Source organism: Oxyura jamaicensis, chromosome 2 (genome assembly GCF_011077185.1).
Source record: "Oxyura jamaicensis isolate SHBP4307 breed ruddy duck chromosome 2, BPBGC_Ojam_1.0, whole genome shotgun sequence".
Lineage (NCBI taxonomy): Eukaryota > Metazoa > Chordata > Aves > Anseriformes > Anatidae > Oxyura > Oxyura jamaicensis.
This window is the reverse complement of record NC_048894.1, coordinates 38,494,300-38,514,940: the sequence shown is the minus strand read 5'-3', so window position 1 is coordinate 38,514,940 and position 20,641 is coordinate 38,494,300. Positions and strand designations below refer to the sequence as shown.

General features: G+C 33.2%; 1 protein-coding gene across 1 annotated transcript in view; it reads right to left on the bottom strand.

Moving 5' to 3' along the window:
* Window positions 1-20,641, bottom strand: part of KCNH8 (potassium voltage-gated channel subfamily H member 8) — a 194,115-nt gene that overhangs the window by 94,417 nt on the left and 79,057 nt on the right. The window contains exons 4-5 of the mRNA XM_035316085.1: window positions 9,768-9,895; window positions 7,412-7,652 (exon numbers count right to left, since the gene is read on the bottom strand). Coding sequence (XP_035171976.1) covers window positions 7,412-7,652; window positions 9,768-9,895 — 369 coding nt within the window. The remainder of the gene's footprint in view (window positions 1-7,411; window positions 7,653-9,767; window positions 9,896-20,641) is intronic.

The following is a 20,641-nucleotide window of genomic DNA, read 5'->3' as shown; positions in this document are numbered from 1 at the left end:
AAAATGGGATTAAAATCAAATCCCAATATCATGAAACAGATAGAAAGACCACAGACTTAAATAATAAAAAGAGTCTCACTCATTTATCTCCTTCCTTGATTTTTAGTCCTTTGAGTTTACCTTTTTAAGTTGGTCTCCTTAACTATGAGGATGTATTACAGAGATTATGTAATCTCACTTCTACAGTAGCTGATATTCCACAAAAGAATCACATACCATTACCTTTACAGTAACATACTAGGACTTGGAAATACTTTTATTAATTAATTAATTAATTAATTAATTTTAAACAAACTATACTCTGCCTTTAAAAACAGACTCAATCCATGAACACACTGAGTAACTGAAATACACTATACTGGCTTTTTTTTTTTTTTTTTTTCCCAATGAAGATACAGAATTTGGAGACTTGAAATAAAAACAACTAAAAATATATCTGAAATATGTGCTGCTACTTCTGCTTTTAAAAAAGCTTGTATTTGTGATTGCTGAAGTGTGAAATTTTCCACATAGGTAATTTTCTTAATAGAACTTGAAGAAATATGGTAGAAAGAATCAAGTTCAAAGAATAAAAGAACATCAATCATATGACTTAACTTTTCACTATTCAATGTGTGTGAACCAAATATAGTTGTGAGGCACTTCACACAAACAGTTGCTGTGGTTTAACCCTGGTAGGCAACTAAGCATCACACAAACACCCATTCACTTCCCTCACTTCCCATGGGATAGGGAAGAGAATCAAATGGACAAAAATTGAAAACGTGGGCTAAGATACAGACAGTTTAAAAACTTAAAAGGAGGGTGAAGGTGAGGGGAGGGAAGGCAAAGAATAATAAAACCAAGGAAAAACAGTTATTCAAAACACAAGTGCCTATTATCGGATGACTGATAATTGGGTAGGCGCTGAGCAGTGGCAACCATGCCCCCTCCCCCTCAGTTTTTTCTTGCTGAGCACGATGATGTGGGGTCCCAGCTTCTTGTGCACCCCCAGCATCCTCACTGGCATGACAGCATAAGAAGCTGAAAAGGTCTTGACTCATTAGCACTGCTCATCAGTAAATAAATCATTGATGTGCTATGTTTTCATCACAAATTCAAAACATAGCACCATAAAAAATACTATTAATAAAAATAACTCTATCCTATCCAAAACTATCTTTACAGTTCTCTTTACAGAAATGCTGCAGACAACAATGAAAAGATGGAACAAATAAAACATTAATTGGGCAATGTGACTGCTTTGTCCATTTAAAATTTTCTTTAGTTTTTAAATGATCAGAAGAGGGAAACTTGAAATATTCCTCTCAGAAATACATTCATGTGGCTAGATAACAGTTCACATAGGATATTATTCATAAAACAAAACAAAACAAAACAAAAGGCCACAAGCAAGATAATGAAAATATCACAGAACCACAGAATTTAGGGGTTGGAAGGGACCTTGAGAGACCTTCGGGTCCAACCACCCTGCCAAAACATGTTCCTTAGAGCAGGCTGCCCAGGTAGACGTCCAGACAGGCTTTATATCTCCAGAGAAGGATACTCCACAACCTCTCTAGGCAGCCTGTTCCAGTGCTCCGAAAATATGGTTAACTACTAAACATCTTACCATTTCTTGGAAATGACCTGGGTAGTTAATTAAGACTTTAATCTTGAGTTTAATCTACAGTGTTGTTTCATCATCATGTTGTATGATAACAAACCTAAATGTAAACTTTCTCTGACTGTAGCATTAACGCAAGCCAGTCATACAATATATGACAGGGTTATATTAACAGGCTTTTTGAAAACCTTATGAAAGGCAACAGCAGAATTAAAATTACTTACACAATTGTTACTACAGCACTTCATAATGTGCATGTTGACTACAGATGAAACAATAATTTGTCACACTTGTTTTTTGTTTGCTTGTTTTACAATGACACCACAGTATAGATGACAATAATAATAATGATAAATATTTAATAAATAATATATAAATTATATAATAAATATAATAACAATGATAATAATAAAAGAATGAAGAACCTGTTGTAGTTCTCTATTAAGTTCTAAGAAGCCTGTCACTCTGATGTTACAAGTCTCACTGTGAAACAGGAAGTAGGAAAGAAAAATAACGTGAACATATTCGTTTAAGACAGATGATAAATGGCACACTGACTAAACACACTTGTTTTTTGTTTGCTATGAGATCACACCTCAAATGAGAAAGAGTCAGTAGAGCCAATTCATGTCAAATTTTCAGAGTACCTCCATTATCATATAATGTATCTACCTTGATATACAGAAATGTTTCCATGGAAAAGATCACTTCGAAATTATTGAGGCTTATGCTTGTCTCCTTTATGTATAGCTGGATGTTTTTGTGCATGGAAATGGCATTTTGCATGCAGAAGAGCAGCGGTCCTCCTTACAAGGATATGTAGGGAAGGTTACTGGAAACCTTTCTAACAATACAGTGGTCTTGCAAAATTTAATTTGACACATTGAGTGAGAATCTTTAAGAAATGTATTACTTTTTTCAACATAAATACTGTTTAATGTTTATTAACACTTCTAGGCAACCCATTGTTCATGAAAAATGTATTAGGTCCTTGCCTCCCTAATGTTAGGTACATCAGTGATATTCTGTCCTTCTTCAAGTTTTGTCCATATGTATTCACAGATAATACCATTTGATGCTCAGATATAAATTCAAACCAATGTCTTTGCATCTACCTAATGTTTTGCATAGTAGGGTCTGAAGGTAAACTTTCTAAAATATTTTTCCGCTACCATTTCCTTTCAAAGTGCACAAGACCTCTTATTAGATTTTAAGTCCTCTAGGCAAAAAAATTGTTTTATACGTCCTCCTGTACACTTGCAAAGATATGAAATGATAGCCATAATAATGAAAAAAGAATATCAGAAGAAAAAGGAAAATAAATTTGCTAATTTAAAGAAACGTAAAAAAATCTGTAACATTTAATACTGTCTCATCTGATTCCAACATTTTTTTCTTGATATATATAATTTTCAATACAACATTATGCATACTTGAACTATTGTGTAAGTCACAAATATTGATACAAATTTATACTAGTTTCATGCCATATTTTTAAATTTATAAATACTAAAGATTCAAGGGCTTCATATGATTTAAGACACTTTTGGGATTACTTGATATCTGTTGCTTCTGAGTAATTTAGATTTGTGATAGACAATGATTGGAGACATCTCTAATTTTCAGTATCATGCAACAAAAATCGCAGCACTATGGCTTCTAAATATGCTGTTATTAAAAGCTGAAATTATTGAAAAAAATACCTACTCTGCATTTAACATACTCTCTACAATTAAATACTCTCCTAGCATTTAACAAGACAGGGAGAGATATACAAAGAGAATCTTAGTAACCATGATTCATTTTCTCTCTTGAAATCATAAAGAAAGTCTTTAGACTTGAGGAGGGAGGGGTAAATTGTCTAATTGTCTTTTTTTTTTTTTTTTTTTTTTTCTTCCCTAAGGTAGGAAAAAGAATACTTTGGGGAAAATAATTTAAAGTGACTGCTTCTCATCTTATCTAGCAAATAAAGTATTACAATTAGCCTGAAAATATATACATGAACAATTGCATAGAACTTCACTCCTGTTGAAGACATCCTGTTCAAATAGTCCTGTGTGGTAATGAATCTGAGCACATAGCAACAAAATACTGATAGTCTTTTGGTAACGTTACTCTCTTTGATTTAGGTGTTCAAAATGTTTTAAAAATAAGGCAATATCTGAGAACTGGAATAAAATAGGAAGAAAAGCACTATATATATATAGAGGGGTAAATGTTATGCAAACAGGAAGGTATTACTAATAAAATGGAACAAAATGGGAAAGACATTCTTCTTTTTTTTTTTTTTTTTTTTTTTTTTTTCCTGTCAAAAAGTCAAAAAGCATTATTTTACAAATATTAAAGAAAACTAACAAAAAATATATTATGCTTCTTGGACATATTGATATTTAATCTGTCCAGGCCTTAAACATACCTAATCTACAAATGAAGTACCCAGCTACTGCCTATGCAAATTAAGGGATAGGACAGAAACTTTAAAATAAATGGAGTCATAAAGTAGGCAATCTCACCCACTAAATGAAAACGGCAAGATAATTATTTTATGTTCACTTAAATACAGTAAAGGTTTTCTCTCCACCTATTTATGATTTTAAGAGATTTTTAGAGCAGTCAAAGAGTTCTAAACCAAACCAGTTTAAAACTATAATTGGACAGAGGAAGCAAAAGATCTGTTTACAGGAGAATTTTAAAAAAGATTGCTAACATTACAAAGGGAAAGAAATCTGCACGTACATTTAAACATTGCATCAAACAATTTATCAAAGCACTAGTATGTACAGGAAACATCAAGCAAAAAATAATTTTAACTTTATTTTAACATAATAATTTTAACTTAATTTGAGAAGCCTTAATTACTTTCTGTCACCAGCTTCTTCCAAGATATCATAAAATGTGTTATTAATCTTCTATTTTAGACATCTTTAAAGGTTACATTAGTTAAAACTCAAGCTAGATATGTTCTTTTCTCATAAATAATTAAATAATTTAATTCAGATTAATACTCATAAATACCCCCAATGGAGGTGAATACTTCCATATGTATTTTATCATGCTTAAGCACATGCTCAACTGGAAATTGAAAAAAAAAAAAAAAAAAAAAGGATTTTTTTTTAGCCAGTATATTCATTCAAACTCTTCTGCATAAAGGAAACCTTATCACTTCCCTTGAACTGATGTGCAGACACCATCTCTCCTTTTTATAGACATGGCTCTGCTCCCTTTGATAATACAGCTAAAAAGTAAGACATTGTAAGTCCAAATAAGAGTTTATGCAAGTTATGTGCATAAAAAGAATATTATTCCATGTTCTGAGAAATCTGAATGAAATCAAAGTAGACAGATTCCTTTTCCTTAAGCCATAATCATAGGGCTGTAAAACAGCTAAAGGCCCCATCTCAAGCGGAGTTTCCTGTTGGCTGACTGAGATGTTAGCATCATGAAAAGAATTTTGCTCACTGGCTTTTCTCAGAGTGCATGGATAACTCATCAAAGATGTGCTTGGCAGAGCCCTGGTGTAATGGTGCCCTCAAACTTATGCTTAATTTTATGCATGTTGTCAATTTTACTATTTTCATTATGGTAACACATGTTCTGAGACATTAATCCAACATTTTAATGGACAAAGGACCATTAAGAGGTGACTGTAAATATACCATTTTTCTTTAAATTTAGTGCAGAGATTTATATGCAGCATGACATTGTCCTGAAAATGCTCTATAAACCTTTCCCCAGAGCCACAAATTAAAAACAGAAAGAAAGTTGAGAAGCAATTAATTTGGGAAAACACAAGCTGTTAATGAAACTGGGGGAGAACAATTAGTATGTAATTGCATAGTATTTGTGGTTACCAGTAATATTAACTATGTAAAGAAGCATTTTCTGAGATTTTAAACAATTTTCTTTGAATATATTTGCTTCAATCCACAATTTTGTTTTCTGGATGATAGAGCTAAAGATCTAACCAGAAAATATCAAGTAAAATTGACACAGAATCTTGCTTTTATTATTATGAAGATTATTTTTACCTAGTTACTCTATTGGTCATAGAAATACCATTGCTTTTGACTTATACTAGTATAAGAATTCTGTATTTCCAGCAAAGGATATAAACAGAATAGTAGCACTGAGCAGTATGCCATCTGTCTTGCTACAAATGAAAACTACAGCACATAAATCAGATAGTCCCAGTTTATACTCTCTTGTGCTCAGATTCTAATAAAGACATTCATAACACAAGCATAAACATAATAACATTCATAACACAAACATATCTACACCTGAGTGAGGTGAGGGATACAACCATTATCAAAGTATCTTAACTTTGAGTCTACTGTTTTCATAAATGCAGAAAGACTCCTAAGTAGATCAAGTGGAATTATTTCATTTTTTATTCCTTAAAGTGGAGTCACTTATGACTGACTAGAGTCATAACCTTGCTGCTTTCATTCAGGAAAAAAATTATCCTCTATGATCTGCATTACAGAACACAGATTTCTTACTGAAGTGCCTTACTGCAGATCCATTCAATATGGATCACTTGCATTAATTCAAGAGTCAGATGAGATGTCATAGTAAGTATAAAAGAGGAAGATTGCACTTTAAACACACTGGCAAATTAATGTCCAAAGGAGGAAACATAAATACTTATCTAACATGAAAGCTGCATATTTCATCAGTAGCAGGGAAGATAGTTTTATTGTCTACAGTAACTATATCAAAAAGACAGAATAAAGTTTTCAGTTTTATTTATTTATTTTGAAAAAAAAAAAAAAAATCTCCTGTTAAACTATAGACATATAGAGTTGTTCCTTAATGTTTAAGGAGTTTCAGTCTTTAATTCTCCTAGAGAGCATCATAACATTGCTTTTAATGAATGAATAATATATATATATATATTTTTTTTTTCAGGAAAAAGGTAGAAAAGTAAAGTTGAAAATAATTTTAAAATCATAGGGTATTTTTTTTCTTTTATTCATTTTCTTTCTCTGTTACAACCTGCCCTAAGTCTTTCACATTCAAGAAACACATACTCAACTTTTCTTATTTATCTAAAATAACTTCACATGCATCTGATGGTCAACGTGACTGCAGACAGTGATGTTACAATAAAAACACTGGGAAAAAAGCCTCTGTGTGACCCTAGCCAGTGATTCTTTTCTATATATATAAAGAAAGGAATACAAAGTAATACAGAAAAGAAAATCCTTTGCTATAATTCATTTGCTATTAGACTTCACTTTGTTTTCCCTTTAATCCATTGAAGGTATAAATATTAAACAGACCATTGAAATAAAAACTTTAAAGAAAGGACCATATGCCAGGCTTCAACCGCTTAAATTTTATCCCAGTTGTCAGTATAACATATAGACATTGTATATTAGCATTACGGCAATGCAAATTTTAATCTCATGAAATTAATTTTTAAAATCTAGTGATTTTCAACTTGTGGTCTGTGGGTCTTCTAAGTGTTTGTTAAAATGTAAATGAGACAAAATGTTACGAACAACACTATTGTAAGGAATTGGGAAGGTTTTAAGCATCCCCAGGGTAAAAAAAAAATTAAAAAGGTTTTCAAACTTAAGTTCAAACTCCCTTTTGAGAAATAGCAGGACTACCTGAAGCATTTTAACGTAAATAAATATAAAAGTAGATCAAAAGTTCAGGTAAAATCTCAAAATATAAGACTAAAATTTATTTTCTTTAAAAATCACGAAAACATATGATTTCCCCTCTTCTACATTATATGTTTTGTGAAAACCGTAAAAAAAAAAAGACCCCAAACAAACACCAGAGATATCTTACCAATGATAAAAAGAATTTCCACTGCAATGTCACTGACAGTTGTGCTTCGAGTTGTAGACAGCTCATCATGGCCAATAAAGCAAACATTATAAGGTACAGTCACAGCAACATAAAACGTTGCCAGTAAAATAAGCCAGTCCCAGCCAGCTTTAAAAGTGCTAAAATGCAACAATATGAATTTGGATTTTTTTGCATCTGAAACTTTGTATTCTGGAAATGCTGGTTTATCTACAAAAACATTCTGAAAAGAGAAAAAAATGTAATGAGACAAAACATTAATTTGATCACACAGACTTCTAATATAGCTTTTTTTTTTTCAAAAATTACAAATAAATATGACAGTCAAATTCAGGCAAGAATTAAAATTGTAGCATATCTTTCAAAAACACAAACATATTTGCATATTATTTTAAACATGCACATTCTTTGTGTTTTTCCTATTTTTGGAAGTAATTTTTGGTAAAAAAAAAATATTACAAATGCTGAAAGAGATTATTCTTCACTGTTAGTGGAGATTTTCTCATCTTAAAAATCTGAATCAAAGAGTACAGTCTTTTAATCTCACAATTAAAATGCATCATAGAATTCATTCATCATGTAAAAGCTACATTGGTATGAAATATTGAGAATTTACCTGTAAAATAAAGATTAAAAATAAATTAGAAAATGTATCTGATGTTTTCAAAAGATTCAAAAAAGAAAAGTGACAAAACATGTTGAAGAAAATATTCTGAACAAATTAAAATATTTTCTTAAAAAGAACAGATATAGGTTCCAATTCAAATGACTTGAACATTCTATCACCAGTTCTGTTGTGGGTTTAGATCAGATTTAGATTAATTCACAATCTCCCTAGAGAAGCATATTTTACAATATTTTTTATTGTCTCTATACTAACATTTTTAACAAGATCTCTTTGTTGCTAACACCGTCCTCACGTTTATTTAGATACGTGGTTCTGATGATGGAATAGCTTTTGTGAATGCTGGGGCAGAAACAAGATTAATGAGGAATGGAATAACTAGAATGAGAAGGGGATGGAATCTTGCAAACTGTTTCTTCCTCTGTTGCGTGAATTCTGACTAAAAAGCAATGATTTTCTGCCAGACAGGCTAAAGCTTTGTGTACATAAGGACGTAATACTGCAAAAGGTGAATAAACCTATAGAGTGGAATAGAAATTGCTGAAGACAAAATATCCTTCTTATGCGTATTTTCAGAGCTGTGGAGAGGTTGTTTCAGACTAGGTCTAGTGTGGACCTGTGGATTGGACAGATAGTTTGAGAGTCCTGGTTTAGTTTCATATGAAGGTATACAGTTCACATGCTCTGAGACTGCTATGAATCAAAGCACAATTAGTAAGAATTCTTTTGAAAATTTTTATCCTTCTTTAACTTTTAATATTTTAAAACATTTTTAACATTCTAAAAATTTTAACATTTTAAAACTTCTTTTCAAAAATCTTTTTTTTTCTTTAAAGTTTTTTAAATAATTAACATTTTTTTATCATTTACAATTTACACTCAATGAAAGTGACCATATGCCCTCTGAAACTTACACCAGCTGTTAATTCTCATGTTCTTAATCTAGTCAAAATTTTTCTGCTATTAATTTCTAACGTAGTAATGTCTAGGGCAATGTATCTGTACTGCTGCTTAATTTTGGTGACCAATAAAAGGTGATGGAACAACTAGATTTTCAGGGTGTTCATGATACATAACCTTTATCTACTTTTTCCAGGAGAAAAAAGGAAGACCATTTCTTTCTTGTGGAACTATCATGGATTTTTGAAGGTGTTTAATAAATATTTTTCTCTCTAGTTCAGAGATCATGGGATCACCAGCAAATGGAGTCAGGAGACCGACCGTATTTTTTTGGTCTGCTTTGTGACCACGTGTCTCTCAGCATCTCAGTCCTCTTTTTTTAACTTATATTCTTTGACACATTTTGTCTTTTTACTTACATTTTAAATTTTTGTATAAACATATGAGAATATAGGCCCTAACTTGAAGTAGAGCTTTTTTGATGGTAGTGAAAAACAACAAATAAACTAAATACTGTTCTGAGATTTTAAGAAAAATTGTTTTTGAGAAACAGTTCTGAGAAATTCAATAATGTTTTTTTCCTGAGGTAAATGAATGCCTATTTACAGTATAGCTAAATACACTGTCTTGTTATATGAAGTTTAAAAAGTACAATAGTAGGTAGAACTTCAATTAAATATGCTTTACTACTCTTGTTATAATATGATTAGGACATTTCAAAGGTAACTACTGACCTTTTACAGCATTCTTTTTTTTTTTTTTTCCGAAGAAAAACAGTACAAAGAATACATTAAAAAAAGAAATTACACCTACATTATTAATTTTTAATTTGTTCTTCTCTCTTCTTTGTAGGTGTCCAGAGATATGATAAAGGACAGCTCTACTCCGTCTTCGAGCTGAATCGAAATGTGACCCAGCTCTTCCTCTTCCTTTCCATTTTTCTGTAGAACAGAAGTGAGAGTCCATTAAACATCAGAAAATGACACTTCATCGTTTGAGAGTTGAACTGTTGACATTTTAGAATTTGCTAGAAATAAGATTAAATATACAGATTATACACACCTTTTTATACACCTACATATACATTTTCTTGGTTTTACATAATATTTTGCAGTTAAGAATACTAAATCCCTCTCCTGAAGGGCAAATAAAAGTCACTGTTAAGTTTTAAAAGCCAAATGTCTTCACTCAGTTCTGACGCAATTAATTTTATCATATGATTTCATAGATAAATTTATCGGTTCAGAAGATGAAATCGTGATTACTGACAAGTATCAAGAGTGCCTAGAATTAACCACTTCAAGGCAAACAAACAAACAAAAACAAACAAACAAAATAACAATTTTACTTTCTCCTCTTGTGGTCTACTTTACAGAACTAAGACTTGTACTTGGCCTGCATTATATCAGAATTTGCAAGCTTACTCATTAGTAATATTCAAATTTTAATTTGAGTCTTTTATATTTCCAATTTTCCTTCCACATGGTCACTGTCATAATCATTGTTTTTTTTGTGACATTAAATCTATTAGGGTAAAAACTGGATACTGTTTTGAAAATATTCTATTTTATTATCATTTTTTTCTTCTATTCAGATATCTGTAATTGTCAGTCATGGGAAAAAAATTGTTCTTGCTTATACAGCAGTAAATTCAAGGTAACTCCACTGACTCTGACAGAATTACAGACAATTGACACCAAGGTAGATGAAAGCAGACATTTTGCAATGTGTCAGGATTCAGAAAAAAAATAAAATAAAATAATAATAATAATTGTGGGAATAAAGGAAGAAGCTGCCTGTCAAACAGGTTTAATTAAAGTCAACTCAATGCATACAAATTAGGGAGAAGGGAGGGCAGGGGGAAAACAAACAACACATTTAGTACAGCCTGAAATTAACAAGAAAAATAAAGAAAAATAGCTACATCTTGAAACCTGCCTATGAAAAGCAAGAAAGATTGGAATTATAGAAAATTGGTGTATTTTTGTCTCTACAAAAAAGAAGCATAAATAAAGAAAAGCTATAAGAAACAAAGCTTTCCAAACTTCTTAGTGAAGAATGCTTCATTTAATTCATCCAAGAGACCTCTCCAGATGAGGATTTTTTACATGTCAGTGAGGAGGAGAAGGAATAAAAAAAATATATATAAATATATACGTTAAAAAAGCTGCACTGCAAAATAAAATTAGCTACTCAAAAGAAAGCTGGGGAAGGTGCAAGAAGAAGCCCCATACTTCATACTGCAGTTTCCTTATCTCCATTTTCTGTCTACAAAGCATAAAATTTCCAGAAACAAAGAAATGTAAGACTAATTTGGAAAATGCTCAAAAAAACAAAACACAACTCAACTTTTTTCTTTTAAACTTCTATCTCTCAATTATCAGAACTTTTAAAACACATAATAAATTTTAAAAAGGTTCTTAAATTGTGGGTGAGTGTAGACTGCTTACCACTTCTCTGAGCAAAAAACCTGAATTTGTTGAATTGGGTCTCCACTGTCGGGTTGGATAGCTGTACATATCTTTGCCATTTCAGTTTAAAATCTTCTTCAACACTTTTTGCAGGCTTCCTTTTCTCACCTTTCTCAACCTAAATTGTCATGCTAGATGAGGCCATTCAGTTTACTCTGCTGCCTCTCCAGGTAGTCAATAACGCGTGCTTCAGACATGTTGAGAAAGCAAGAAAATATCTTTGCCCAATTTTTGACCAGCTACATTTTCCGGACTCTTCCACCAAATGTTTTATTCTCACAATCCCTTGTATTTAATACCTCTTAGGTCGTTAACTTAGGAAGCACAAGATAGTCCACCCCAGTAGGTGGTGGATACAACAGCCTACGTGCATTGAGATCCATGCTGAGTCACGTTGCATAATGCAGGCACAATGCCTTTGGGTAGAGTTTCTTTTAGTACTTTCAGCAACCCCAACAATGCGAGGCTCTTCTAGTATAGAAGTCCATCCAAGCAGGTCCTTCTTCCAGAATAACATACAGCATTCACGATATGGATACACAGTTGCTTTATGTAATACCAAAATAATGCTGTCAGTTTTGTTCCTAATGGCTACCAAATTTAGATTTTTATTTTTATTTTTTTAACCCATTGAACACTGAGCTGAAAACTATCCACAACTCCATCATCTATTTAACTACAGGCGTAATTAAAGTATGTTCAGTCAGGTAAGATTATTTTTTTTCCTATGTATTACCGATGCTGATTTTACACTTTCTGTCCACTATTTAAATAAAAGTTTTAAATAAGATTTTCAAATTTATTTGCCAATGATCTTATAATATTTTGGTTTAGATGGATCCCATCTCTCCTATATAAGTTTAGCATTCCAGCTAATAAGAGTTCTGTATTCATTAACCTACTCAGGCTGTGGGGCTTGATATGGCACTTAGAATGACAGTAGTCAACTTGCACAGCCAGTTACTTCTACCACAAACTGATTCCATAATTTCTAAAGGATTAATGCTACATTTTTATTAATAGAAGCCATTCAACTCCTATAGACAGCAAAACAAAGATAGAAAAGGGAAGTGCAAAATTCCTTACAAATTACTAATATTTTTCCTTTAAGCAGAAAAAAAAAAAAAAAAAAAAAGATTTTTATTGCTGTTATTAAAAGTGAAAACATGAATACCCTAAGCTGATATGATGTCATCAGACAATATAGTTTTTAGAGCTGTGTTCTAGCTCATAACATAAAACAAGGAATGAAGTTTGTGAATTCTGCTTCTGATCTTTAGGAAAAGAGGCAATCCTGATCCTCATTAAACTACTTTTTCACCAGCTGTCTTGATGTGTGTGCAATTATTATTATTATTATTATTATTATTATTTAAATAACAGCTGTTTATTTCTGATATTTAAAAATTGTTATGTACCTGACAGATTTGTTTTCCTTTCAATGGATGCTAGACAAAAAGACACCACAGTGAATCCAACCAGCAGAAAGGCACTTTAAATACTGCTGTTTTATTTTTATCTTGTGCTTAAAATCAAAAGGATTTCTCATCTCCCCAAGTACTGCAAGAAATCAGTGTTAAAAAAAAAAAAAAAAACTGTTTGGGGGTTCTATTGCCTGGCACTTTTATACACTCCTTCCTTTGTGATGATAATCCTCCCCAAATAGGTGTTAAAAAGGATGTTTTGCAATTTAGTCTCAACTCCCCTTTTATTTGATGAAAAATATGGTAATATGTTTTTTAACTCTCTTGATGTCCTTCAATGCCTTTTTTTTTCTTTAACGAGATTAGCTGTAGCAACACAATCATCACATAAGACAATCTCAGAAGTCTTCTCCAAGAAAAGAAACTAACAGCAACCCCCTCTGCCCATCTTACCACTACTCGTAACATCTTGAGAACTCATAAATTGTCAGGCACATGCAAAGCACCAGAAAATGCAAATGCCTTTGTAGCCAATGACTTTTTTTTGTTGTTGTTGTTTTATAAAAACTCAATATATCAAGCTTATACTTAATAGAAAGTGGATGTTTAAATCTTTTATTGTGCTTTTGAAACAAGTCACAAATTCTGATATGTTCCACTACGTGCTGCCTTAACAACACTATAAAAAAGAACCTGATTTACTGATCAAATTCAAACCTAACGTATGTCTGCTCTCCTTCAAATCACAACTGAGTAGTCAGAGCATAGCACTGGATATTCCTTGAAAAGCAAAACCATCCCATACATTCAGAAACATGTTAACCTCGAGCCATAGACTCATGCAATCTACAGTGAGTAAGTAAACTCCAATGTGACCCAGAAGTGTTACACTCACTCTGTAGTAGACAAGCTGTGGCATGAGGGAGATCATGAAACTGATGTATTTTCAAATAGTGAAGCTGTTCAAGCCAGAAATGTTGCATGCTACTGGCAAAAAAAAAAAAAAAAAAAAAAAAAAAAAAGAAAAAAAAAAAAAAGAAAAAAAAAAAATAAAAAAAAAGTCTCAGAGGGAGGGAGGGAGAGGGAGGAAGGAAGGAAGATAAAACCACCACCACCACAAACAAAAACCAAACCAAACCAACCAATCAACCAAACAAAAAACCTTCAATGCATTAATTAAAAACACTAGCTACATTGGGTGTTTAACTGCCCAACAAGGAATTGCATAGCATCCACTTCCACCCTGGATTTTTACCACAGAAAGTTTTGCACAGAATTATATATGACATGAAAGATTAACATCTAGTATCTCATTCCTATTACACAGGAAAATCCAAAAGATTGATCTGTTTTTACCTAAGAAATCATATCAGAATTATTTAATGAATAGTAGCAGTCTATACAAAGATTTCTGAATCATCTTCCAGATTTCAGGAAATCAAATAAATTCATAAAAACCTGCTGTAAGCACAGGAAAAGAGAGTTTATACTAGACTGAAAGTGACTCTCCAGCATTCTGTGGGTGACATAACTAAATAAAAAGCTCAGAAGTTCATTGAAAAGAATAAGCAGAAAATCCTTTAGATCAAGAGTTTAAATTTTATAAAGCATCTGCAAACCCATGCAGGAGCAGGTGACACTGAAACATAACTAAATACAGTTGTTGGTTCTCTTTAGGAAAAAAAAAAATAAAAAAAGAAATGTATACTTAATTTAAAAAGGTACTTTCCCTGTGGTTTGGAATAAAACTTAAGCATTTTATGCATCACAATATCTTTCAGAATGTTAGAGAACAAGCAACCCGCTCTTCTCAAATTTAACTCAAAAGAGAACATACTGAAAATAAGTGAATGAAATAGCGAATAGCAAGGTAAAATATTCTGAGGGTTACATTCTTGAAATGCACACTTGAGTAACCGTATTCATGTAAAGTAGTTCTACTGCAGACTAGGACAAAGTTACCCTAAAGGCTGTGGGGCTGCAGATTTGGATCTCTTGGAAGTATTATTATTATTATTATTTTTAAAGCTTTTCAATCCTTTGAGTAAATAGTGCTTATTGAAAAGACAGATTTCATCATCATGGACAAGTTCATAACTGGTTGCTACATTCTTTATTATTATTATTATTATTATTATTTTACAACTGCACTATCTAACTAGCTCCATGGCTCTATTCCATCCCCAATCACTTGATTGTCTCTATCTTTTTTGCTTGCCAGATGAGGCTGTAAGACTGGCTTAGACACATTGCCTATCCTTCAAACAGTATAAATATTACTATATTAAGATGTGACGGACAGACGGTCGGATAGACTGAAGGAAGGGAGAAAAGTTGATTTTGAGGAACACAGGATAAAGCAATATGAAAAGATTTTGAACAAACAGGGAAAAAAAAGTTAAAAAAAGAGAGCATAAGGAAGGCTGGTATAAGTTTTTTCTAGGTTTTAAAAAATCTTTCACTAACTTTAAGGTATTATTCTCCAGGGTACAGCACACCAGTAATTGTCAATATAGAGAAACCTGATACAAACCTGCTTTGTTATTAATGACAGAATAAAAGCACTACCATGGGCAATATGCTGCAGGAGGTCTGTTAGTTGCATGACATATTATTTCTGTCAACAACCGTCAAATATTCACAAAACTATTAGCTGTATGGTGGATCCAGGTTAGCCTCTAGCCACTTTTTTTTCCTCTGTTAACTGATTAACTGATTCAATGAGAAAACGTACTTAATGCACATACCAGCTGAAAAGCTCTAAATATTATTACAAAATATTTTCAAGGGACTAGTTTTTACACAGAAACAAATGTATGATCTTCATCATTTTAATATTACACTTTCAGAGAGCAATAAGAGAAAAGAAGCAATGATATACATTACTCCTTGTCTCATGGATTGGAAAGACTTTTAAACACCAGTATGCTTAATGAGATAAGCTGCTGATTCTTCCATCATGAAGAATTAGAAGGTGGAGGAAAGATACACAAAGACCAGGGATTTCTCTTTTTCTCTACCTCCATTTTGGTTGTTGAAGGGTGTGCATTCCCAAATAAATATTTTTATTATTATTTTTTCCCCAGAAGCTGTATTTAGACCTATTTCATAAAATTCAGAATTGAAACAAAAATAAAAATCCAAGTAGGTGCATCGTTCTTTGGCTACTTCTAACAATAGACTGAGATCCAACAGAACAAGGAAGGTAAACTGATTTTAAGCTATTTCTGTTTGTTAATACTACTGCCGTTTCCCAGGTTTTACCTGAAAAGTTGCAAAATCTTTAATAAAATAAAAGACTCCAACTCAAAAAAAAAAAAAAAAAAAAAAAAAAACTATTTCATAACTGCATTAAAACAGTTTATTCACCAACCCATTACTACACATTTATAAAGCGTTATCTCACTAGGGGAAATATTGTCATTTTTATTATGCCACTAAATTTGAAACATATCTTGTAATTTATCTGAAGTTACTATATAGTTATACACAATAAAATTTATTGTTAAATATTTTTTGCTGGGTCACTACTTATTTTTCGCCTTTCTATTTTTTATTTTATTTTATTTTTTTAACGTCTTTTATTTCCTGATTCTTTAAGTTATTGAGAAACTTTTCATTGACCTACACAAGCAACAGTGTTTTTCTGTGCATGAATATAATATTTAAGACCATAAATTCAATGAATTTAAAGTGTCCCATTCTATCCCCCCTTTTAATTCCATGATAATGGAATGATTAATGATTAATTAATGGAATGATTAATGATTAATTCACATACTTTACTTACTGATATTTTGCCCTCCAAAGTGTTTAATATATTTTTTTTTTTATTTCTAATCTGAAGAGGTGGTAGTTTCACACTCATTGATGTTTTTACATATTAATTAAATGATTTGCACAGAAGTTGATAATACAGTATAAACTAGCTCATTTGGAAGGTTAAAATGAGAATAAAAACACCTGAGTAATTTCTACCTTGTAGTGAAAGCAAGAGTCTTGACAAATAAGGACTTGTTTTCTTAATAAATTTATCTACAATTCAGAACCAGATCAGTCACCTACAAAAGCATTTTGTGGACAGGACAATTTGTCCAAATGTAAGGCATGGGAGTAAAACAGTTGTTTGTTTGTTCTGTTTTGTTTTTAAAGCTAGTTTAAAGAGCTAAAATGCGTATAAGTTCAAAAACCTGTCTGTTTTTATGTGGTCAATGAAACACCTGAAAACTCTCTGATTTCTTCTCAAGGAATGAAATTTTCAGAATTTGAAAATGACAGGTGATAAAATAGAACTGTTTTACAACCTTAAAACTGTCTTTGTTACAGCTAGACAGAACTTGCTTTTAATAGACATTATTTACGGAGACTTTGTAGGACCTCAAAGTTGCTCGGAGCCACTGCATGAACTACATTCAGTATAGCTGCAAATATAAGTGAATTCTGCAAATGTTCCTGCTACCCTTACTTGTGCTTCTGAAGACAGAGTACATGTACAATACACATCTTAGTTCACATTGTGAGATGTGCTTATCTGATTCGTGTCAATGTGGAGCAATGTGAGGGCCACCTGATAAAATGTGACTTTCTGTCTTATACGTCCTTGTATAACCACGAGACTAAGGAAGTAGAGAAGGTTAATGTAATGGGGGGGGGGGGGGGGGGGGTTGCATGTGGTCTGGGGTCGAGAAGATTCCAGAAGATTCCAGAAGATGAAGAGGGCATGCTCAAAGGAGGACATGCCCATTAATGAATATGCATTAGTAGAGGGGATATAAGCCTGGAATGGAAACTGTGGGGTGTGCGTCTTGGTGGAGTGGAGAGTCCCAGTGCACCCAGCGCTGTTTGCTTGCCTTTATTCCTCTAATAAATTGCTAACTTTAATTGGAATCCTATCTGAGACTCAATCACAACATAGTCTCTGAGACATATCACAACATAGTCTCCTAATTAATAAAATGTAAGACATCAGGCTATGTCTAGGCCTGTGAAAGTCTTAAGTTTATTTACAAAGTTCTGCAAAGCTAACTCCCTCCACCTACCCCCACCAAACACAAACCATAACATGCTACACACACAACTTTTAAGATCTCTTCTAGTTGGCAATGCACATGCTGAACACATTTGTGGTTTCTTCCATGACGTCTGCTGTCAGTCTTACATGTTTGAACTAGCAAACTCTGAAAGGAAAATCCTAAGATTTTTTCCACTGTCTGTCCTCAACATATTCCAACAACCAGAAAACCACCAAGCTGAAAACCAAAACAAACAAAAAACTCCTACAAAACTTAAATTTTGATAACTTGTCTTTTAAAAATCTAGGGATGCTTGCATGAGTTTATCCAGGAAATAGTGAGTCAAACAGTTGCTAATACTTATTCTCTCATCATTCCAAGACACTCTCCAGAGTACATGCTGCCTCCTCAAGATGTCTATATTAAGAATTGATTTTATTTATTTATTTATTTTCCTCTCTCTCTACATATACTTCAAAGGACATTTCTCTCTCACCTCCAGAACATATCCTTATGTCTCTAGGAGCTACTGGAATAAAACCACCATTAACTTTTAATATGTGGTATAATGCTAAAGTAATGGCTGTGAAGATCAATACTTCTAAGGGTTCAAGACTCAAATATAGCATATTTGCTTGTATAGAGAAGGTGCAAAGGTATATGCTCAGAAGTATCTGAGGAAACAAGGAGCAGAAGGACAGTTCTATATGCATCTCCTAGGTGTTCGCACTCTCATGCACTGAGCAAGAGGAAAGCAGGTTCTCCTTACTGAGGACAAGAGATTCAGACTCTTCCAACTCTGATGATCAAAATCATCCTTCAGAAGACGTAACAGAGTCATTGGAGAACAAAGGTTTCCATGACACGTAGTTCCTTTGAGCAGAGGAGTCAAACTATTTTGCTATCTAACCTCCTGTATTGACAAAAGTGCATGATGTCCCATGCATCCTGAAACAATTCTACCTGCCTTAAATAATGTATATCTACTTGACGGTACATCCCCTTCTAAATATCCTGCCTCCTGACAGGCATAATGTGTTTTAAAACTAAATTTTGTGTTCTGAATATTCACTGCTGTAGCTTGAACAATCAAAAAGTAGCTGAGAACAATAAAGCAGAATAAATCAATCTGCACATTGCAGAATTTATTAGAAGAGACCGCCCTTGCCCCCCACTTTTTTTTTTTTTTTTTTTTTTTTTTTTTCACAAAAATATGGAATGTAAAATGGTTGGCATACGGTATTTCACTTTGGCACACTGAAAATAATCACCCCTCCCTCCAACAAACAATGTGTAATCAAAATAAATCTGTCTTCTTAGAAAGAATTAATAGGAAGTCAGAAAAGGCTCACCATTTAAACCATAACACTGCAGCTTAGATTAATCCATGGAGGGAAAAGATGTCCAGCTTTTAACCCAGCAATTATTACTGGGTTAAGAACATCTTTTCCAACAGGAAGGCTAACCTGGCAGGGAAGCCTTTCAGCTAGGAATGATGGGAGGAGAATATGATGACCTATCTCCTTGGGGGGAGGGGGGGGAGAGGGGGGGGGAGGTAATTGGGAATAAACCCATGCACTAGGACAGGATGAGGGCCAGCTAGCAGACAAGCAGCTTGCCAGGCAAAACCTGGAGGTTTTGATAGCTACCACGATGAGCATGGGCCAACAATGTGCCTGGTGGTAAAGAAAGCCAACAACCCTGTGGGCTGCATTAGAAAAAGAGTTGCCAGCAGGTTAGGGGAGATGTTCTCCTCAGTACTAGTGAGATTCATCGTAAATGCGGGTTCCAGTTCTGGGCTCCCCTTTAACAGGGCAGAAATGGACACACATCAACACAGTGCGTCCAGCAAAAGGCCACAAAGATGGCTAGGTGTTTGGAGCATCTAACACATGAGAGAGCTGGGACTGATGAGTCCAGGGCAGAGAAAGCCCAGGAGGAAAAATAGTGTGTATAAATACCTGATAGGGGGAAATAAAGAGGAAGCTAGATTTTACTTAGTGTACCTAGTGAAAGGACAAGAGGCCATGGACACAAATTGAATACATGAAATTCCATTTAAACATAAGGATTTTCTTTTCCCACTTTGTAGGCAGTCATATATTGGAACAGGTTGCACAGAGAAGTGGTAGAGTCTCGATCCTTGGTAGTACTCAAGACTCATACTAAGTGACCTGTTCTAGCTGACCCTGCTTTGAGTAGGTAATGGGAAATGGTGTAGACATTCTCCAGAAGTTTCTTCCCACATTAAATATCAGGTGATTCTCTGGTTAATATTTATTACATACATTTTTTATACTAATGCTGGAGTATATTTCTACAACAAACTTACAGGTGGGGCAACAAATGCAGTGCTGAAACCAAGCTGGCAATATTGAAAAGATGAGGTCTCTAAGAACATTGCCATGAAATAGAGTGCATGAGATAGTGATGGAGGGAAGAATGGTAAATTAAGTTTTAAAACAAAACAAAACAAAATCAAAAATATATGAGAGTTGCTGATTGTCACAGCACCTCTTAAGGAGTGTCATACACAACTTTTCCCTTTATCTTATATGAAAGTTTCAGGACAAAGTCCTCTCTAATCATTGCATGATAGGACTAATTTCTCTGGAAGCTTTTATACAGAGGAAGAAAAGAGAAAATCTGTTTAATTTGTATTTAATATGAGACATTCAAAAGAAAAGGTCACACACAGTGTCTGACATTTGGGCTGGGTAAAGGAAAATCAGGTAAAAAAGTGGACTTTTGCATTCATGTTAGCACAAAGGAGCAACTAA